The sequence below is a fragment of the Falco punctatus genome (genome assembly GCF_963210335.1).
Source record: "Falco punctatus genome assembly, chromosome: 5".
In the NCBI taxonomy this organism is placed as follows: Eukaryota; Metazoa; Chordata; class Aves; order Falconiformes; family Falconidae; genus Falco; species Falco punctatus.
This window is the reverse complement of record NC_137584.1, coordinates 45,646,342-45,666,784: the sequence shown is the minus strand read 5'-3', so window position 1 is coordinate 45,666,784 and position 20,443 is coordinate 45,646,342. Positions and strand designations below refer to the sequence as shown.

At 43.1% G+C, this 20,443-nt stretch overlaps 1 protein-coding gene across 1 annotated transcript in view; it reads left to right on the top strand.

Annotated features, from left to right (window-relative positions):
* The window catches only part of LRP11 (LDL receptor related protein 11), a 67,208-nt gene extending 48,137 nt beyond the window's left edge, over positions 1-19,071 (top strand). Inside the window, exons 2-7 of the mRNA XM_080389653.1 lie at positions 3,434-3,594; positions 7,512-7,653; positions 9,717-9,842; positions 10,586-10,795; positions 17,256-17,357; positions 17,636-19,071. Coding sequence (XP_080245779.1) covers positions 3,434-3,594; positions 7,512-7,653; positions 9,717-9,842; positions 10,586-10,795; positions 17,256-17,357; positions 17,636-17,790 — 896 coding nt within the window. The 3' untranslated portion in view covers positions 17,791-19,071. The remainder of the gene's footprint in view (positions 1-3,433; positions 3,595-7,511; positions 7,654-9,716; positions 9,843-10,585; positions 10,796-17,255; positions 17,358-17,635) is intronic.
* The last annotated feature ends 1,372 nt before the right edge of the window (positions 19,072-20,443 follow it).

Below are 20,443 nucleotides of genomic sequence, written 5' to 3'. Positions count from 1 at the left end.
GTAAGGGCCGCCGCGGGCGTCGGGGCGCGGGGCCTGGCCCACGGCGGCTTCGCGCGGGACGGGCCGCGCCGCGCCCGGGGAGCGGCCGGACGGCGGGGGGGAAATGGCGGCAGCCGGCCCCGGGCGCGGGGGCGGGACGGGGACGGGGACAGGGATGGGGACGGGGCCGCTCTCCGCGACGCCGCCGCCACTTGGCGGGGCCGCCAGCGAGGGGGGAACCTGCGCGCGGCTTCCCCGGCGCCGGGAACGGGCGCCCGGGTCAGGAGGCCTCGGCCGCGGCGGGGAGGAGGGGAGCGGACGTGGCGGCCCGTCCGTGCCGGGGGTACGCGGGGAGCGCCCCTTCGGGGCGGCCCGGCCCTCACCCCTCGGCCTGTGCGCAGCCTCGGGAGCCGGCGGGGCTGCCCTGGGCGGCGGGAGCGCGTCCGGGGGGCCAGGCGGGTCCCGGCCGCGGGCCAGGCTGCCCGGGGCGCCGCGGTGCTGGGCAGCCCGCACAGCCCGAACGGCTGCCGCCGGCGCCGGGAGCGGTAGCTGAGGGCAAGCACGTACCTTCCGGGCTGCTGTCCGGAACGGATCAGCGAGGCAGGGTTCCCGGCCGCTGAACGCGGAATTTTTCCCTCCTATGAACGTTAGAGCGGGGCTGAAGAAGACCGGCATAGCTCACCGGCAGCCCGGAGACTCCGTACCCGCCGCCGGAGCCTGGGCCGCATCAGAAGCCGCAGTTTGTTCCAGCCTGAAACATATTTAAGAACAACATAATCCAGAGCCAGCAGCTGTAGATAAAAAAATGTCTGGGTTTCTCAATTTGGAGTCTGTTTCCTAGCAGCTGACCCAAAGAACTTCCTCGCACTCCCCCACCGCCTGTTGTTAAACCTCTTCCATCTTAACTAATGCTGTTAATTTCAGTACCTTCTGTTGACAATACTTACCTAAATTATCTTCAGCGATATTTCTCAACTGTAGTAAATTAGTCATGAAGAAAACCTAGCGGCGGTGTTAATGAAAACTGTGTGTGCAGGTGCCACCTGCTATTACTGCTCCCTTGGCACGGGAGACCTCAGGCTTCAGGTCCACCCAGTCCTGCCTGTTTTACGAGAATGCCAATGGGAATTCCCTGGAAACAAGAGAGAGCAGCGGCTCAATTTTTGGAGAAGTTACGGTGCCTAAATATTGTTTTCCAAGTGCATGGGCAGGTAAACTAGACAGCTATAGGGAGGAATTTATGGCAGTAAAGATGAAACAAGCTCATCTTTACTAGGAGTCCCAGAAAAACCCAAGGAGTATTTTTGACATTTTCGATGGGAAAAGTATTAGTTCCACAGTATTATTTATGTAGCAACTTCTGGGTAATTGTGGTTTATAACCCTGTATGCACTTGCAAGATAGAAGGCTTAAAGCTTGATTTTAGGTCAAAGTCACAAACAATTAGGCTTCTTTGGAAACCTTTGAAAATATCCTTCATGAAAATGTCCTTCATCACTTTGAACTGCCTTAATTACATTAAAACCTGGCCCTAACTTAGAGTGCAGTTAATAATGGCACAATATAAATAATACTATTGCTCAAATGATACTCTACCTATTAGAAATCCTGGATTTCTTAAGTTCTTGAATTCTGGCATGCCTTGTCTTTTTGGAAGCTTTCATGGCTATCAGCACTGGGCTTGCAAGGCAATTTCAGTTTCTAATCTGCACATTGCTCTGTGTCCTATTGGGTTTATTTAAAAGTCCGCCTTGAGGGTGATGGTGCTATCAGAAACAGGGGATTATGACTTAATGCAATTACACCGGAGCTGAAGCAGAGCCACGAAGGAGAATGAACTTTTATTCAAACATCTGTCAGCTGTGACATAGACCAGGAGAGATAAAATTAAGATTGAATTATTTTGCCATCTGATGGTATGTTACTACTCAATTCTTGAATTACATTGAAAAATTGATCTGGACAACCGTGCGTCATCACAGGACAATGAAAACACATCTCTTTTCCCTTATGTCACCCCATAATTGAATTTAGGAAATTTAGAAAAGAGCTTTTCACATCAAGATGTTCTTTCACCAGGGGATCACGTTTTACCTGTTCTTCCCCCACACACACCTCCAAGCACTATGGTGTTGAGTCTTCTGCTGTTCTCTTTTTGATAAAACCAAACCAACATCTGTTCATAAACGTTGTGTCCTCGTAATTTGAAATTTTTTCTGGGCATTAGTATACAGTGATCTCTAGGATGTTGTGGTTTCATTTATGTCAAGGATCATCAGTAAACCAAAACAAATTGCTTATTTAATTCTGGAAGCAACTGATGACAGATAGGTATCTCTCAGATCAGGCATATCTCTGTGTACTTCCAGAATGGTCAGCGGTGGGATGAGTTTTTGAGATTGAACATTTCAGTGTAAATCCAAGTCCTTCATTTTAAACCCCATTTGTGCTGGTTTGACTGTGGATTTACTTTGCACTTCCGGACAGTTTGTGCTGTGTTACCAATTGCCTGTACTGAAAGAAGTCATGGGTTTGCCTTTGTTAGGCAAATTTTTAAATTTTTGACATAGAAAGAAAGAGGACTTGAATGCCTCACCACAAATGCCTGACTTTCCTTCTGTGCTAGTCACTAGGGATGAGCAATGGGAGGATTCAGCATTAAGGTAAACTAATATCAAAGCCATTCAGGAATCGGCAGTGAAATAACCTTTCATAACAAAGCTTTCATTCAGACAACTAGCTGGCAGCTTCATTATTGCCAGGGTTTTGTTAGTCTAACCTGAAAAACTTGTGGTCTGATTGGCAAAAGTACTTAGTACTCACAATTTTAATCGGTAAGAACTGTACTTTGAATATAGTAAAATGCTACAAATCCTGAAGAGTCTGAAAATCAGGCTTTGAATGTCTTAAATTAGGCACTTAAAATTGGTGGTAATTTCTGATGATTTTTAATCATTATGTGCACTGCTTCACTGGGATGCCAGCTTATGTTAAATAAGTCTTTCACTCATATAATGATGCATTATAAAAGGAAACTAAAAGCTTGTTAGGTTATACAGAGTACTATAAAAGGTGTGCAGTAACTGCCATCTGAATATTTATGTAATTCATATTTAAATCCATTTTCCTTAGTTCAGATTAAAAAAACTACACTGATTATAACAATGCTGTTTGCTGTATTAGTGAGACATCCCTGTACGTAGAGTGGTGTTCTATGCCATGTGCTTTTAATGTCGCAGTTATTTCCTGAAGACATCACTGAATACGGAAAAGTTAGCTAAAATTTACGTAGATAATACCTTGCTTAATGAAATGTGTGCTAATGAACCTGTCCTGTCTTTCAGGAAGTTGCACAGTGTTAAATAAATACCTTAACCAAGATAAAATATGTTTTACATAAATAATCACTCAGCTTCCCCTCATAAATAACTGAGCTTCTATTTTTTTATTGAAGGAGAATACGATGAGCCTCCACAGTGCAAGGCAGGACAAGATATTGTGCTGCAGTCACCTGTCGACTGGGTGCTTTTGGATGGCCGAGAAAGTTTAGATGACCATGGGATTGTGCAGTATGAGTGGACGCTGCTGCAAGGCGACTCATCGGTTGAAATGAAGGTACCCATGCAATCTCGCGCATGGCCAGTTACTTGCAGATTGTTGTGTTCATACAGTTTTAAATGTTAAGTGTATTCAGATGGATATGGCTACCAGGCACCAAAACTAGGATGACCGTACAACTTGAGTGTTTATTTCATAGAAGTACAGAGCAACCCAGTTTGGAAAGGACCTCAAAAGATCATCTGGTCCAACCTTTCATGAGATGAGGAACCTAGATGAGATTATTTCATCTGTCCAATCATATTTTGAAAACCTCCAATGATGGGGACTATACCATGTCCCTGGGAAGTTTGTTCCAGTGATTATTTCTAGCGGTTTATACAGTTCGCCTCTGTCCAGGATGGCACAAGATGGCCAGCAGCAAACAAGTAGATGCTAATACTCTAGTGTATTTCAGCTCTGCTGTCTTTCACCATTGTTTGTGCTCACTGCACTTGGTTTTCTGCCTCTGTGATCCAGGTTACGTACACCTCAGTAATTGAGTTACTAAAAATAATAAGGTATTTAATAAGATCAACAGTCTTCTGTCGATGTTTATGGAGAAACTGCAAAGAAATGTGTGATGTAGACCTTGTGAGGTATCTTGGGATACTATTTTATTACATCCATACAATTTCTGCTGCAGTTTGTTTTCAACTTAACCATCAAGAGATGGGTTCTCCATCCTACCATTCTTTGTGAATGCTCTAGGAGCAGCAGAAAAGGTAAGGAAAAATGTCTCAAACCCATAGACTCTACTCAGTCTGTTCACAGCCCACAATATTCAGGGTGCACCAGGAACTCCACCTATAGCAGGAGTGACTTGTAAAGGGGAGAGCGTGTAGACCATAGAACTTGCTGAGATGCTGCCAATGGATAGGAAGAGTTTAAACAGGACAGGATCAGCAAGAGGAACAGTCCAAAACCCAAGAGGCCACTTGTGCCAGTGCCACCACCATGAGCAGTACTTGACAGTTGCTGCTTATGTCTGTCCAGCTCAATAATATGAAAGACAAAATACCAGTATCAACGAAGTTAACTCCAGATGTGTAATGATGGAACAAACCAGAGTTTCACCTAACACAAAGAGAAAGCTGAATGCATTGAAATCTAAAATTGTCACCCATGGAAAAACCCAACAGAGCAACTGGTTATTCCTTAGTCTCCTGGAGGACAGTGTATGTAATGTACGTACCTACAGTATGTAGGTAATTGAAGATCACCATGTCACAGTTAAGTTATATGCTGCTGGCTGAACCCAAAGAAGACTATTGGGTTTCTCTGGTGAATAGTTACTAAAATTTATGCATAAGAAACTTTGTAAATGTACTCCTCACAGAAAACACATCAGGGTTATTCAAAAGTGTTACTAAAGCCAGTTCTGCGTGCTTTTAAAAGTTCTGTCTTCTACTGCAAGATCCATATCTTTGGAGGGGTGACTGCAGTCAGCCAGTTCTGAATGACCTGAGGTTGTATTGCAATTTGAAACTGTCATTTCAAAGACCACCGGGATCTTGTCTATCTTCATTTATTATTTTATTGGCTTGAAAATTAAAAGGTTAAAAGGCTTTGATAAAGAGTGTGAACAGCATGATACATAGAAAAGACTTGCATGAAGCTTTAAGAATAGTTGCTAGATATCATGAATATTTTATTATCAAGAGTTGTTAATCTGACCCTCTGCAGCATTGTTTTATTTAAATAATAATTACTCTTTAAATTAATCTTTTGTGTAGTAATGTATCTAGAGTAAGACAAAAAAAAGTTAATTAAAAAATGTAAAGTTCATGTTTTTACTTTTACTCCAAGTCATTTCATAAAATAGAGACAAGTCTTACATCCATTTTAACTTACAAAATTCTCATTAATCTTGATGATTTCTTTATATTTGGTAATGGAAAAAAAATTGACACACATTCATGCTTGAATATATACTTTCCCATTGTGTTCAAATGAGCAGGGATTTCTCCAACAGATAAGTACCCTGATGATTATCCATGATAATTAAATTTTTAGAGTTGAAAGAATAATTGTGATTTTTTTCATACAATCCTCAGTTGCTGTCTCTCTAGTACTTCAGTTGCTGTCCTGAAATTACTGGATTTCATGTCATTTATTCTCAGAAAACAATATATGAATCCATAGCTACAAGGGAGAATGGGACTGTGTTTAAATAAGAGGCAGCTGTTGCATTGCACTTGTGTACCAAAGAATAAATAGAAGGCAGAGGAGGCAGGACTGCTATAAAGAGATCTTAGCCTATTGTAGGAGGAAGCTAGTGGATTTTTTTTTTCTATTGTGACTGATTATTGCTTCTTAGATAATTAGCTTCTCAGATTGCTACCACATACTGTAACTGTGCAGCTCCATGACACTTAGGGGCAATTATGGGTTGTTTTTTAAAAAATCCTGGCTATCTGGAAATGTACTGTCAAGTTTGAGCCAAATTCTGTAAGAAAGCAGGTACAGTCACGCATTCTTCAGGGCAGGATGGAGATAAAAAGGAAAGCACAGAGGTTTCCAGGAGGAGTGGCAGCATATTCAGAAGTCAGTGGCATTTCTTTGGCTTTGCACTGAGAACAGTTGGACTCCATGGCTCATGAGTTTTAAATACCATATTTTCTCTCCCAGCAGTCATGGTGAACAGCAGCAGGTGTTTTTAGAGCATATTTATTTCTGTAATACACTAAAGAATAAAATCTAAGGGGTCATATACTCCATCAGGAGGTAATCAACAGCATGATCAGTTAACTGAGTGCATTTGTGTAAACAGAAAAAGAAAGACATTTCAGTTAGGAGATTCACTTACCAAAAGAGAAAAATGCATTTATCAATACACCCTACTGTAAAGGTAGGTCTAGGACTCTATTATGATATTTATAAAAAAATCCCATTCTCTTTTAGGCATGAAAAGCAACTTTAAATAAGCAAACCAAAGAATTTTGGTTTTAATATTAACGATAATCACAGAGGATTTAATGTACCTTTCAGTTATTTATAAAAATATCCCTGTGTGCTTCATTTGTAAAAAAACGATACATATCCAATAAACATGGAGTGCTTTTTTGTAGTTACTGAAATATGTGTTACTGAATTCTCAGACAGCTGGAGTTACTCGTGACTGGTAATTGTCACAAGGTTAGAAAACATTCAACATTTTCAAGTATCACATTCATTTAATACAAACTTACTTCTAAATGGCTGTGGTACTAGTAATGCCAGTTTGTTACCTGGCTTAAATTAAAATTTTAAAATTTAAATTAATTTTTTTTTAAATTAAATTTTAGTTGAAGTACTTTCTGTATTTGTATCACATGACTTTCTGAAACCTATTGTTTAGGTCACTCACTATAGATGAACTTAGTTCTGGTTCAGAGCCAGGCATGGAAATGCAGTGTGTGGCATGGAAAAATCCAGTCCAGCAATTGTAAAAGTTGTACGTGACTACATCAATGTCATGCTGGACAGAAGTAGGCAATCTTATTAATAAAACAATGCTATCAGTTACCTTATCGTAAATAAATATATAACAAAAGTAACTTCTGTGGATACATGTGTACTGTCTACTAACTCGATAGAGGGCAAAATACTCCAATATTTCACTGCCTGCCCTCTAAAATCACATTTCTAAGTACCGAAGAACTAGTCAAATGTACGTTTCCATTTATTCTCCAGTGCTAAGATCCACAGCTCCAGGTACCATGAAAAACAGTACAGTTAGCAAAAGTTAAGTGTGTTTATTTTAACAAGAGGATGCAGAAAAAAGATCAAGCCGTTACATGTTGATGCATATGTTGGAGTGGGCTGGCTAGACTTAAAAGAAATATTTAATCTGTGTGAAAAGCATTGTACAGAAGTGAGCGCCCTACTCCTAGAAGTTTATGGACAGATCCTTTATACCAATATGGATTTTTTCGTTGTGTGTCTTTAATCAGGTACCGCAACCAGGAACACTGAAACTGTCTCACATTCAGGAAGGCGGGTATATTTTCCAGCTAACTGTGACAGACACTGCAGGTCAGCGGAGCTCTGACAACGTCTCTGTGACCATTCTGCCCATGGTTCATTCTGCAGTAGGTGAGAAAATGACTGGAGCTTTGCCTGTGTGACACCCAGGGTATGGTATTCAGAGCAAGGGTCTTGATGGAGGCAGAAACCTTATTCTCCATATCTAGTGCTTTATTTTGCCCTTATTTATCACATAATGACACCTCTTTCAGCTTTGAATTGCTGTTTCAAAGTGAGAAAGTGAGCAAGTGTCACTCGTATGTTAGAGCAATATTTTCAAGCATTTCAGTGTTCATCCTTGTATTGCTAATAAGCGTGCAGGGTGGGAAAAATTAACGTAACAACAAAAAGTATCGTAACAATGACTATACATTTCATTGTATAGTCAGACGGTGTGTGTGACATGACAGGGCTTGTGCTATTGGGAAGACCCAGTTAAAATCAGTTAATAGTATGTGTGAGACACAAACTAGTAATAGTATTGACCTGCATCTGTAGTCCAATCATTTCTGATAGTTTTTTCCAGTTTTCACGCACGTAAGCTTTTCTGTGTAATGGTTGTTATCAAAGATTTATGTTACTGGGGAAACAGGCCCATCATTTTTAAACTCTGAGCTCAGGAAACATGTAAAAAGCATAAAAGGTACAAAACAAGTTAGATTTCAGTGGCTGTCAATTCTGAACTCTTTAATGTAATAACTTCTAATTACATTGTCATTGCCAAGTTGCTAATACGATCTGCTGCCCAGGCACAAAGTAAAAGTTAAATTGCATCATCACTATGTTCAGCTGAACCAGTGAAAATTTTGCTCTTCAAAGAAAGTATTCCCTCTGGCAATAAATTGGTATTACAAAAATCCAGTTATGAGTCTGCTTAATAATGCCTGTATTCCAGATAATGGATGACAAAGTTATATTCATTAATGTTTAATTTAGCTAAAGCAGCCAGAGATGTTTGCTGGCTAATTTATTTACTGCTGTGGTATCTGTGGTATCTTTTGGATGGAGCACATAGAGGATTTGCTGCCTTTTTTCTTTTTCTAATTCCCTGAGTAGGTTTGCAATTCAAGTGCTACTGCTGTAGTTAAACCAGTGCCTGGTGCCTTAATGCATGCAAGACCTACGCTATTTTTAGTGCTGAGTTTAGGAGATGCATTTTCTAAGTATGATTTTAGGGGTTTTAAATAGGCGCCTGTGTTTCTGCCATACTTCCTTAGCGTTGTGCACCTTTTTGTACATAGCAGGATAACATCCAAAGGCTTCCTTACGCAAATCGATTTGCTGTTACAACATTAACCAAACACTGAATTTGATAGCACTTTACAAAGCAATGAGCTACGCTGCTGCTGGTAAGACAAAAGCATAGATGTAAACACTTGATAATTACAGGGTCAGAACAGGTTTCAGGAAAGCTTTGAGTATGCAAAATGAAACGTCCAGAGACAATCTCAATTTCCAGGGGAATCTAAATATTAAAGCAGGCAGCAATCAATTCATTCTGGTGAAGGTCACTTGTGAGACCTTGTGCTTAGCCCTGCTTTGGCATGTGCTATATTGGAGTCAATGGATTGCTGGTGTAAATAAATTATGAGCATTCTTTTCGTCTTTAATTAGGTTGCAGAAAACGTGCCATAAAAGATCTCATATAGTCCATATGCATGTATGTAAAATAACATATTGTCAGAAATACAGAATGGGTATGTAGTAGAAGTTATGTGTTGGGGAGATGCAGTTACAGACATAGAGATTTCATTCATCTATTTTTAGGACTGTCCTGGGTCTTTTAAGCCTGGGAAGATCTCCTTTCAGCTTGGGCCAGCAGAGTAAAGTGCTGTAGGAGTGCTGCACAAGGTTGTAAGGTGCAACAGCCTCCAGGTTGAGTATTCCTGTAGTAAAGAGATTGCCAGAATAGTGATGAGGGTGCCTGGAACAGCTATTAGCTATATTAGCTTTTGTGTCAATATAGCATCATGTAGCTGAGCCTGGCCTTTCTTCAACTTCCTGCCTTGTTCACAGTCCTTCTTGGCATAGCATGGCTTTGCTTTTTCCTTGATGCTGCAGATTTTAGTCACTGAATCAGTATTTACTGCTGGGATATCTCTTTTGGTAATTTGGGAATTGTTTCTTAACAGCCTGTGTTGGGGTCTGCTCTCGCTACCAGTTTATCTGCGATGATGGCTGCTGCATTGACATCACATTTGCTTGTGATGGTGTGAGGCAGTGCCCTGATGGATCGGATGAAACCTTCTGCCAGAACTGTAAGTGCGCCAGGCCACAGCGTAGATTGTGAAAGTAACCACAGCCTGAACGACCAAAGGGGAATGATGCCCCTTCTGTGGCCTCTTTTCCTGTGGGCCAGCAGCTTGCTCCGACCATAGAGCCTTTCATTGGAAATAGCACATGGGAAGGTTTAATGTCCACATACAGCAGATGCTCAGAAATTAACTCCCATTTTTTCAAAGCATATCAAAACTGTCCCCAAATGACAGATTTTGTGTTGAGTTCTTGACATTTAAAAGATCAATTCTATACTTGCATGGTGATTCTGGAAACAGAGACCCTGTTCCTGATCTGAAAAGGTGTCTCAGATGTACACTTCAGAGTGCACTTACACACCTTGCAAGAATCTAAACCCTGGAAATATGGGAACCAGTGGATTCACCATCTCTTTGCTTGCTTCCATTACTCATCTTCAATATAAGCCCATGCTCAGCCAAGTGAACAAAAATCATCAGAGGGTGAATTGGCACAACGGCTAACCACCTCTTCATTGATATTTCAGTTGCTGGATTTCACTGTAGAGTTCATGAGTACACTCTTGTTTAACAGCTGGCAGTGGGCAATTGGTAACTTGCTTCGTATCTGGAACTCACATTTCGTCGTATGTCTGAAACTGAGAAGTGGTTTAGCCTGCTTCAAGGCCCATATCAGAGGGCCTTCCATCAGAACACTGTCATTCCCTTCAATTCTGTACAAAAATGATTTTTGTTTCTGTTAACAGTCAGTCCAGGTCGGAAGACGGTAACACATGCAGCTCTTGGCACTACCCAGCAAAGGACTGTTGGACTGACCGAAAACACTGATGAAAACTCTGCAGAAAAGACCCTGAAAGCCACCGCCAGAAATCAATCACTTCTCTCCGTGGATGCAGACATGTCTAACCAGTCGCTTTCTCAGGGACCAAAGAAACAAACCAGTGGATTTGTGCCAGGTGAGAACTGAAACGTATCTGTTTCAATAAATCATTCTCTTTAAGGAAAGAAAATGTCATGCACCTTAAACTTACTTAAATTGTCTTTTGGTGCCTGGCTAACAGTAAAAATTTGCAAATGTGAAAAATACAAAAGAAGCTTGTAATAATGAAGTTACAAGTAGGTATTGCTTTATAATTGTCAAGTCTGGTTCTTACCAGGTGCAGAAAGTTAGTTAAAGTGTAGGAATGCTAGGAAAATAATACAGTCTAAGGAACAAAACCTGTGGTGAGCTAAACACAAATTCTGCCACAGGTTCAGCTGTATAAGCTGATATATAAGGCTCTTTAAATCTGTGGGGGAGTACCTTCAGGAGAACGTAACAAAGTACTGTTCAGCTTGGGTGACAGTAATTGCTTTTCTCCTGATGCCAACTGATTATATTTTTTTTCCCCCAAAGTAATATCTTGATTATTATGGGCGCTTTTTTCTGAAGTGTGTCTCGAAGGCAGGAGAAATCTTTCATCACTGTAGAGAAGGCTCAGTCTGGTATCAAGCAACACCAGGTCCCCAGTAATATTCTCCATAGAGGCTGCAAGCCTGTTGTGAGTCAGCGTCTAGTGTTGTTACAGGCAGAGTCCCCAACACTTGCCTTGGTAAAGCTCCAGAAGCTTCAATGAAATTGGTGTGTCTTTTAAGGTTCCTGCTGGTGAATGAAAATGATCTGAAATGGCGACTGAATGAAAGCAAAACTGTGTGCACAAAGCCTAAAATGGGTATGAGACCTCACTTTTATTTCTTCATGGTTCAGTCTGACTCTTGCCCCCAAGGTGCAACTGTTTATAAACAGCTTTATTTTCTTGTTACAACAAAGCAATGCTCAGTGCCCTCTGCTGCTGACTCTTGTAAAGGGCATTTCCCTGGTTGACACCAGTTTTCTTCAGATGCTTGTACTCCATCTGTGGAGACTGCAAAGGGAGAGAAAACAACATTCTTCAAGAATTTACCTGTCTTAGTGAATGACAGCAAAATATGCTCTCAAATATTTCCCTCTTTTCTGGCAGTGTAGATGCCTCAGTGCTCCTTATTGGAATACAGTTCTGAAGACTGCCCCAAACCCTTCTTGCCCACATAGTCCCGAGTGACAGCTGATATGGGGCCACCCAAACTAACCATCAAATTGCCAAAGAGCATTGCAGGCTTCAGTGGAAAGTCAGCTGCTAAGTAGGTCACAAAAACCATTGGGTTTGTGAATCCAGAAGTGAAACCAGAACTGAGGTCACCAACTTTGGCAACCTGTAATCAGAGGTTATTATTGGAAGTGCATGTAAACGCATGGCACTTTTGCATAGTCATTTTCTGTGTGTACCCATTGCACAATGACTTACTTGCACCATTTTTGCTCTCGAGGTAGCCTTTTGCACAGCAGTAGACAGTAAAAGAAAAAATTTAGTATAAAACTAAAAAAATGTGATGGGGCTTCAGTGTACTACTAGAAGCTGTTATAATCTCTTTAATTTTAAGCAGGCAAGATTTCCAGCTGACCGTGTCTGGTTTTAATTCTTGAGATTTTAATATTGATCTTTTGACAAGACTCGGTCAGAATTTAATGTCAGTTAAATGATACTTAAGGATTTCCTTGCAGAATAGAAGGACCCAATCCTTACTGACCCAGGAGTCCAATGCTTTTAAGCAAAAAAGCAGAAAACAGCTCAGTGAGTTTTTAAATCACCTATGGATCAGTTCCAAGCATGTGGTGGGACATAAAGAGGTGCTAGTTACCTGCCTCCAAAGGGAAACTGCCAAAATCTGTTCTGAGTTGCTGTCTGCCCATGCAGATATTTAAACTCCGTAGGAATCACATGCTGTATGTTAATGATTCCCAGAGGTCCAGAGAGGTTCGAGTCCTGACCCAGTGGCAAGCACCACAGTCTTCCAGGAGTTGAGGAGACAGGCATCTAACCTATTCCTAAAAATCCCTCCAGAAGCATTAATGAGATTTCTCTCCATCACTGCCATCTCAAGGAGGTTACAGACCAAATCTAATAATTAAGTGCTACAAAAATGAGAGACACAGAAGCACTGGAGCAGCTCCATGAGGCCCATCTGGACAAGTGTTCGGGAGGGCAATAACTGCTAGATGCATTTTTCAGGAGAGGTAAGCAGCACTGAACAGAAATCATGCCAGAAGCCTCAAAAGTTTAGCAATTTCACTGGCAGAAATCCTGTTCTGGGATGGACTTTCTGCTGAGACAGCACCAGGTTTGCTGCTGCCGCCAAGGCAGAACCTGTGCCTCCAAGTCACAGTGTAAAGGTAAAGACCTTGTTGGACCGAGGCAATAATGTTACTTGTTGGCCTAGAGTGGACTTTGCAAGCATCCAGACTCCTGATATACCATTATAAATAAATTTCAAAAATAAGCTTTAATGATTTCAGTGTCAACATGGTGAAAAGCTGCCTGCTTAAGATATATATTAAGGGGTATGGCTTTACAGCGGCAGGACAGGTTCCAGCTTTTCACTTGAGAGCACTCCATTCAGGGCTACATTTGTCTTGCTTCTTAGCATTTGCAAATCATGATGGAAATACAAGCCAGGAAAGAAAACATGATGCTCTTGGATCCAGTGACTGCAAGGCAGAGCAAGAGGAGGTGTTAATATTAAGGGTAATGTCTACCAGAGACAACACATGGCACGTTCTAGGTGGCTGCTAGACATGATTCTTGATACAGAAGCTCTCAGCTGACTTAACAGAAGTTTTTCACAAGAAGTTGCAGGACTGGGGAGTTGTTTTGTTTTGGTTTTAACATTTGTTTTTATTACAGTGATGGTTACAGTACCAATAAAGACAGGTCCCTTCTGCTACTTACCTCCCCGTTAGCAGCTTTCACATCTGAGAATCCAATAAAGATGTTAAATAAAGGGACCTCCTTGTCAAGGACTACCATATTTATCTCTTCTCTATTTTGAAAGGAGCTGGGCTAAGCTGTAGTGTTTTGGACTGTGAGATAGTTCCTCGCAGCAGGAATATGAGCTTTCTGCCTGTGAGGGTAATACTAGGGGAAATTTGTCCCAGCATCCATTTTCTCCTTACAGTTTCTCTGTTCCCAGTTCCCCTTAACCTGCTGTCTTTACTCCAGTAGCCCCTCATTTTTGTCTCTGACTTGATACGAGCTTTTTAAGGATTTACACTTAGGTATGAAAAGGCGAAAATACGCAAGTCCGAGGTAAGGACTGCTTAAAACTTCTACCTGACTTAGCAAGGGATCTATTCACAGTAAAAAGAAAAAAAAAAAAAGCAACAAAACCCAAACCCTAAAACAAAACCCAAAAGCCTTTCATTGTTGACAGCGAGTGAATATTATTCTGCACTCCTGCCTTTCCACTGTGTTTCCTCTGCAGTAGGGTGACTCCAGGGGAACACCGAGTCCAACTCAAGAGAGAACCTCATCAGGCACTCAGGGCATGGGGTCTTCTGCAAGAGGCTCATGGTTTACTTTTGCTCAAGCTGGCAGGCCAAACATTTTCTTCCACAGTTGGGAGTGGATGCAGGAAGAGGCCTCTGGTGCCGATAAAGGAGTCTTTTCCTTTTGCAGACACACCTCCATAGTGAAGTAACCCAGACTGCATCTCCAGCGCAGCATTTCTGCATGGCTGCCTCCAAAGTGCCCCGGTCTCCTTCTCCAGGGAAGTTTTCAAGCCCAGCTGCATATTCTGGCACTGCTGCACTTGCAAATGAATGTACCAAAAATACAGTTGCAGCAAAGCACACTGAAGTGAGCCATGGGCTGGTTTCTAAACAGCAATAGCCAGTCTAGCAGACGGATTGAATTCACAAGCAGCCTGAAGATTTGCATGCCGCAGCATAGCCAACTCAAGTGTATAAATCACCATAACAGCTTTGCATTCCCCTGGCACAGGGTCTCTGCCTCTCCCCAGGCTGCCCGCGCCAGCTGTTGTGCAGTACTGCTCAGGGCTGGGATTACAATGTTTGACTGAGTGCCCAAGCCTTGGTCATGTTTTTGCTGCGGAGGCATTGACAGCAGTAGCCATAACTGAGAACTCTAATTTAGGGTGACTGGAAAGGGCTACAAATTGCCGTGTCCTAGGCACGGACTAGAAAATGAAGAGAAAGTGAAAACAAAACAAAACCCACGTAACATGCTTTATGTCAGGCTTCTAAACTTGTTTAGGGAAATCTTTCTTTGTTGTAAGATATTGAGCAGTATTGACTCTGATAACCCCTCCAGTCCTGTAAGAAGTCTTAACAAAACCTTGTCATACAGGCTAGAGCAGCTCTAAGAAGAGCCGATGTCTTTTGGGTATTTCTAAAATAAAGACAAATACTCATTTCATTTACAGAAGACAGAAGCACAAAAGAGCTGCTGGTTTTGGTCCCAATTACATTCAGGTTATTTTTCACAGCTCCAGTATCATACAGGTACCTTAAAGCCGGTACAGTTTACACTTAGAATTTCCTTAAGTCCTCTTTCCATGCCAGAGCATGGCTTGAAGAGCCTGAATGAAAACGAGGACTGCAGCTTCTTTCTAAGGCATTTCCTAGCAGGTGAAGATAGCATTTAAGCCCTCCTACCCATAATGGCATGGCAATAAAGCCAGAGCCTGGGAGGCTGTGCTGTGCCTTGGCTTGGGGACGTTAGCACTAACCTTATATCAGTATTGATGAGTCATAGAATCATAGAGTGGTTTGGGTTGAAAGAGACCTTAAAAATCATCTAATTTCAACCCCCCTGCCATGGGCTGTTCCAGTGTCTCACCACCCTCACAGTAAAGAATTTTTTCCTAATCAAAATCTACCCTTTTTTAGTTTAAAAGCATTAACCCTTGCCCTATTGCTACAGGCTCTGCTGAAAACTCTGTCCCCATCCTTCTTATAAGCCCCCTTTAGGTACTGAAAAGTTCCTACAGGTCTTGGAGCCTTCTCTCCTCCAGGCTGAACCCCAACTCTCTCAGCCTGTCTTCATAGTGGAGGTGCCCCAGCCCTCTGATCACCTTCGTGCCCCTCCTCTGGGCTCGCTCCAGTGGGTCCATGTCCTTCTTATGCTGGGGACCCCAAAGCTGGATGCAGCGCTGCAGGTGGGGTCTCACAAGGAGGGACCAGAGGGGGACAATCACCTCCCTCACGCAGCTGGCCACGCTTCTTTTGATGCAGCCCAGGACACAGCTGGTTTCCTGGGCTGTGGGTGCACATCACCAGGTCACACCGAGCTTTGCAGCTGCCAGCTGCCCCGAGCCCCGCTCCCCAGGGCTGCTCCCGATCCATTCTCTGCCCAGCCTGTACTGATGCTGGAGTTGCCCCGACCCAGGTGCGGCACCTCGCACTTGGCCTTGTTGAACTTCGTGAAACAATTTAAGCTTTAATTAACGGTTGTGGGTATTTGCTGCTGCCACTGACAGGGACGCGTTCTGCCACTCTCCCGAGCCGCTGGTGGTGGGTGGGAGTTACACGTGATGCATGTTCCGAGCTAATTGACTTAAACACTTCCTTAACACCCACCACTATAGGCAGTTCCAGCTACAATGTTTCACATTCATATTTTACAGATCTATGTTTCCACTGGCACTGTCACAGTTCTGAGGGCTGCCAGCAAATGTATCACAGTACGAAGTGCCCTTCAATATTTATGTTATCCATAAAAACCAAACATAGTCATTACATTTAAAAACATAGGTGGATTTCGGATTTTTGTGAGGGTGTTGGTGGATTAAGCTGTCACTCTTGCACCAAGTGTCACCATAGCTACTGCTGTAGGAGTTCAGTGGGAGGGCTGGAGGGAGTCCCAGCCGAGATGCAGCAGAACTGCAGCCGCCTGCACTCCCAGGGTGAACACTTCTTGGCAGCGAAGAACGCCTTGTCTCTTCTGGTGTAGTTACAATGCTCTGTAATAACTTCCATACCACACAAAGCTGAAGTGACTCCAAGTCATCCTCTTTGAAATGTTTTCTGCATGTGTATTTATGTCTTCCAAGCGCGTAAGCTCTGCATCCGTGTGTGTCAGGTACCGGGCAAAACCAAGGTGATTTGTGCCGCCAGCCTCTGCATTTCCTGCTTTACAGGTTCCAAGGGTGAAGAGCAACACAACTTGAAATGGCCTCATTTTCAACTACATACAACTGTTCTAGTGATGTTTTAGCTCAGTTTGGTCTATACCCCATTAGAGATGTTTGTAAAAGATAGTTTGTATCCATCTTTTTTTTTTTTTTCAATGTAAAATGACCCCACTTGGATTTGGTTGAGATGCATTGTGGTTTGCAGTGCAAAACTGAATTTACATTTTAGCTTTAGTTTCACATTATTTCAAAAATTCAAGTTACACAACTGGAGTCAGAAGTTCTTAAATTTTTTTTTTCCTTCCTAAATCTAAGTGCTTTCACATTATTTAATTCTAGTCTCCTGTGGATAAGACTTCTTGAGTCACTGAACTGCAATACTCATTTATCTTGCTTGACTTCGTGCAGATAACAGTTCCTCAGGGAAAAGAACAGGTGATCAAAACGGGAATGGCATAATGGTGCCAAAGAGAGGTCAGCTTGGAGGTGGTCGTCCAGTCCCAGAAACAGGTAAGACCAACCACGTGAATTCATTTTTAATTAGGTTAGTTTTCCGGTGAGATGCTATAGATCCAGATACTATAGTCAAGAACTGAATAATGTACTTCCATATTCTGAACTGTTCCTAACATGTATGATCATACAGTTTAATTTCACAGCATGAGTTGCTCCAGATATTAGCGCCCAAGTGACAGACTAGCTGTATTTTTAAAGAAAAGTTTAAAGGTTTTCCCTACTGATTTCTCAATATATTGAATAAAGTGTCATTTGTCTTAACCTTGTTGTAGGTGCTGTGTTACCCTTAGCCTTAGGCTTGGCCATCACTGCTTTACTGCTGCTTATGGTTGCTTGCAGACTGCGTTTAGTGAGACAGAAGCTTAAAAAAGCTCGACCCATTACATCCGAAGAGTCCGATTATCTCATCAATGGGATGTATCTATAAAAGCTGGATTTAGGTCAGTTGTTTTCTCCCCTTTCTCCTGTGTCCATGAACCTCTGCCTCTATAAAAAGACCAAAACCTTTAGTTAAGTGTCAAGTGTAGAAGAAGCCTACAAGATGAGGAACATGTTCTTCCCCTTCAGTGATAAACAAGCGGGTAGATGCCCGTGCTCAGAAAAATAGATGCATTCGCACTCCAGAGAGTAGCTCCAGTCGGCTATTGCACAGAAGACACTGCAAGGTGGGGAAACCCCAACCTGGCTGTGGGGTGCCCTTGTCCTCCCCACAGCAGTCAGGGCCCCAGCCGCAGCAGAGTGCGCCCCAGGGCCAGGCACTAAAGCAGCCCAGGCCCAGCAGCCCCGGCTGGCCGCGCTGGCCAAGGCGCAGAGGGAAGCCTGTGCCACCCTGCTCTTAGTGCTGCCACCGCTGTGCTCCACTCTGGGGACCAGGACGCTCCAGACCAATGCGTTACTTCACTGTCCAGCAGAGACTGATTTGTGTACTTTCCACCTGATGCACTGGGAGTATTTCCATTAAAGAATTTGTCTTGCTTTGTTAATTAAAAGCGATTGCTATCTAAGCACCAGCTTTTGTAATGAAATTTGGGATTTAAGGGACAAAGCATCTTTTTTTTTTCATTCGTAGTTTAAACCTCTGTGCAGCTAACACAGAGTCATGCTTACTAAATGCTAAAATGAAAAAATACAAGCCCTCAGCAGACAAGTTTGGACATACCAGTGTTCGACAGCAGTCATGTGCGATCCCAGAGCTATGTCTCTCCCCGGAGCTCAGGGCTTGTTCAGCCTTTTCCACCCCAGCTCAACACGCTGCATGGTGTGAGAGAGCAGCACGCAGTGGCTTTTACCTGAGATGCCGGAGTGCAGGATTCCTGCTGGTTATCCCTTAGCTCCCTGCAAAGCTTGAAAGCTTCGGCGACCTGCCCTCACCCCAGCAAAATTCTCATAGAATTAAAGCAAGTAATTTATATGTGTGAGTGAACTTCAGACGTGTTAATAGTAAAATGTGTACAGTACCTGTTATATGTACATATATATACACACCCCGTGCTGTCTATCTTGTTTGACTGTCCAAGGGCATCACGTTCATCACAGGTCCCAATAAAAACAGTCAAATGAGGCATGCATCTTTTTGTATGTCGTCTTTTGTACTTCAGTAACATCAACTTCAGCAAAAATATTGCTGTGGTATACAAATAGTTTTTCAAGTTGCTCAGTCTTCATTCCTGTATGTAAAAATAGCTCTAATAAACCTATTTTATTCTTATATTTCTTGCATTGCCTTTATTCCCAGCTACCAGCTAAATTCTGTGCTATGGACCACAGCATGAGAACAGACAGAAGTACATTTCTCCTTTCTGTGAAACAACCTTAAAAGAAGCTGGAACGTTTGCACTGGGGGGAGTTGAGATATTTTGGGTTAGGTGAGACTGAGAAAAACAGGGCGTCCACCTCCATAACCTGTCTCTTGAGCAGACCCTGGGCTGAGCAGGAAGCAGCCGCAGAGCTGGCTGTGCCAGCCGCTCAGGGGACCCAGCTGCCAGCGCTCCCTGCTCATAGCCCTCCTGCCACATTAGGCAAGGTCTGGTTGGTTGTACGTCAGTGTTACATTGGGTCTGGGAGACCTTCTGCTGGTGCTGCCCATTTCTAACCTGGGAGCGTGGCCCTTCTTGCATCCTAGCCTACAGCAGGCACAGCAAATAGCGAAAACTCAAAAGATCACATTTTAAATACAGCCTTCCAGGAAAGCCACGCTGCCCCTCTGGTTGGGGTTGTTATTTCCCATCATGGAAATCTGTTTCGGGTTTTAATTTAGTATCTAATTCTCCTTCACCATCTCACCGCAGCAGCAAGAAAAGTAGCCTTGTCTCACTGTGTCTATAGTACTCCTATTACCAAAACCTATCACTCTGGCACGCAGCTGGCAGGAGAACAAAAGGTTTGTTCTTGCTCTTCCGGGCAGGACAACAGTGAGATCCTGCATGGAGCACAAGCCAGGCAGTACAGCCATGGTGCAAGAAGCCGCTCAGCTTCCCAGTCACTTCACCCAACAGCAGGTTTTGTTGCTGTGCTGCTGCGAGTGGAATCAGCCTTCATGGATTTTACATATGACAGCCAAGAATCAACACCTCCAGGCAGAGCTCAAGCGAGAGCGGCAGGCAGCAAGCTAGCACAGGAGTCTGGCTATGGCTGTGCTACAGCTGCCACAGTCTTCCCAGGGACTCTTCTTTCTAGGAGGGGAGATGGTGACAGTTGTTGCTGTGCAGACCACCAGCCTGAGGCCTCTTACTTCCTATGTAGTTGCAAACTCCACAGCCGAAGACTGAAATAGATAAATAAGTTTGCCCACCTCACCAGAAAGCCTGGGCATCATCAGCTATATGAAGAATAAGACAAAGTTAGCAAAGTAACAGATTGGGTTGGCAGCTCCTGTAATTAGTACACACTCATTTCAGTAACACGTGCCTGCACTTTATAGCTTTCATGCTATTTGACTTCAAAGAAGTGATACTCAGCCACTGAGCCAGAGCACATCTGAGCACTAGCGGAAAAAGCTGTGGCAAGACACCCCTGTCAGCACACTGCGGGTGCTGCCGCCTCCTCCCCAGGCTGCCTCCAGCCCTCACCTCCCACTGGCA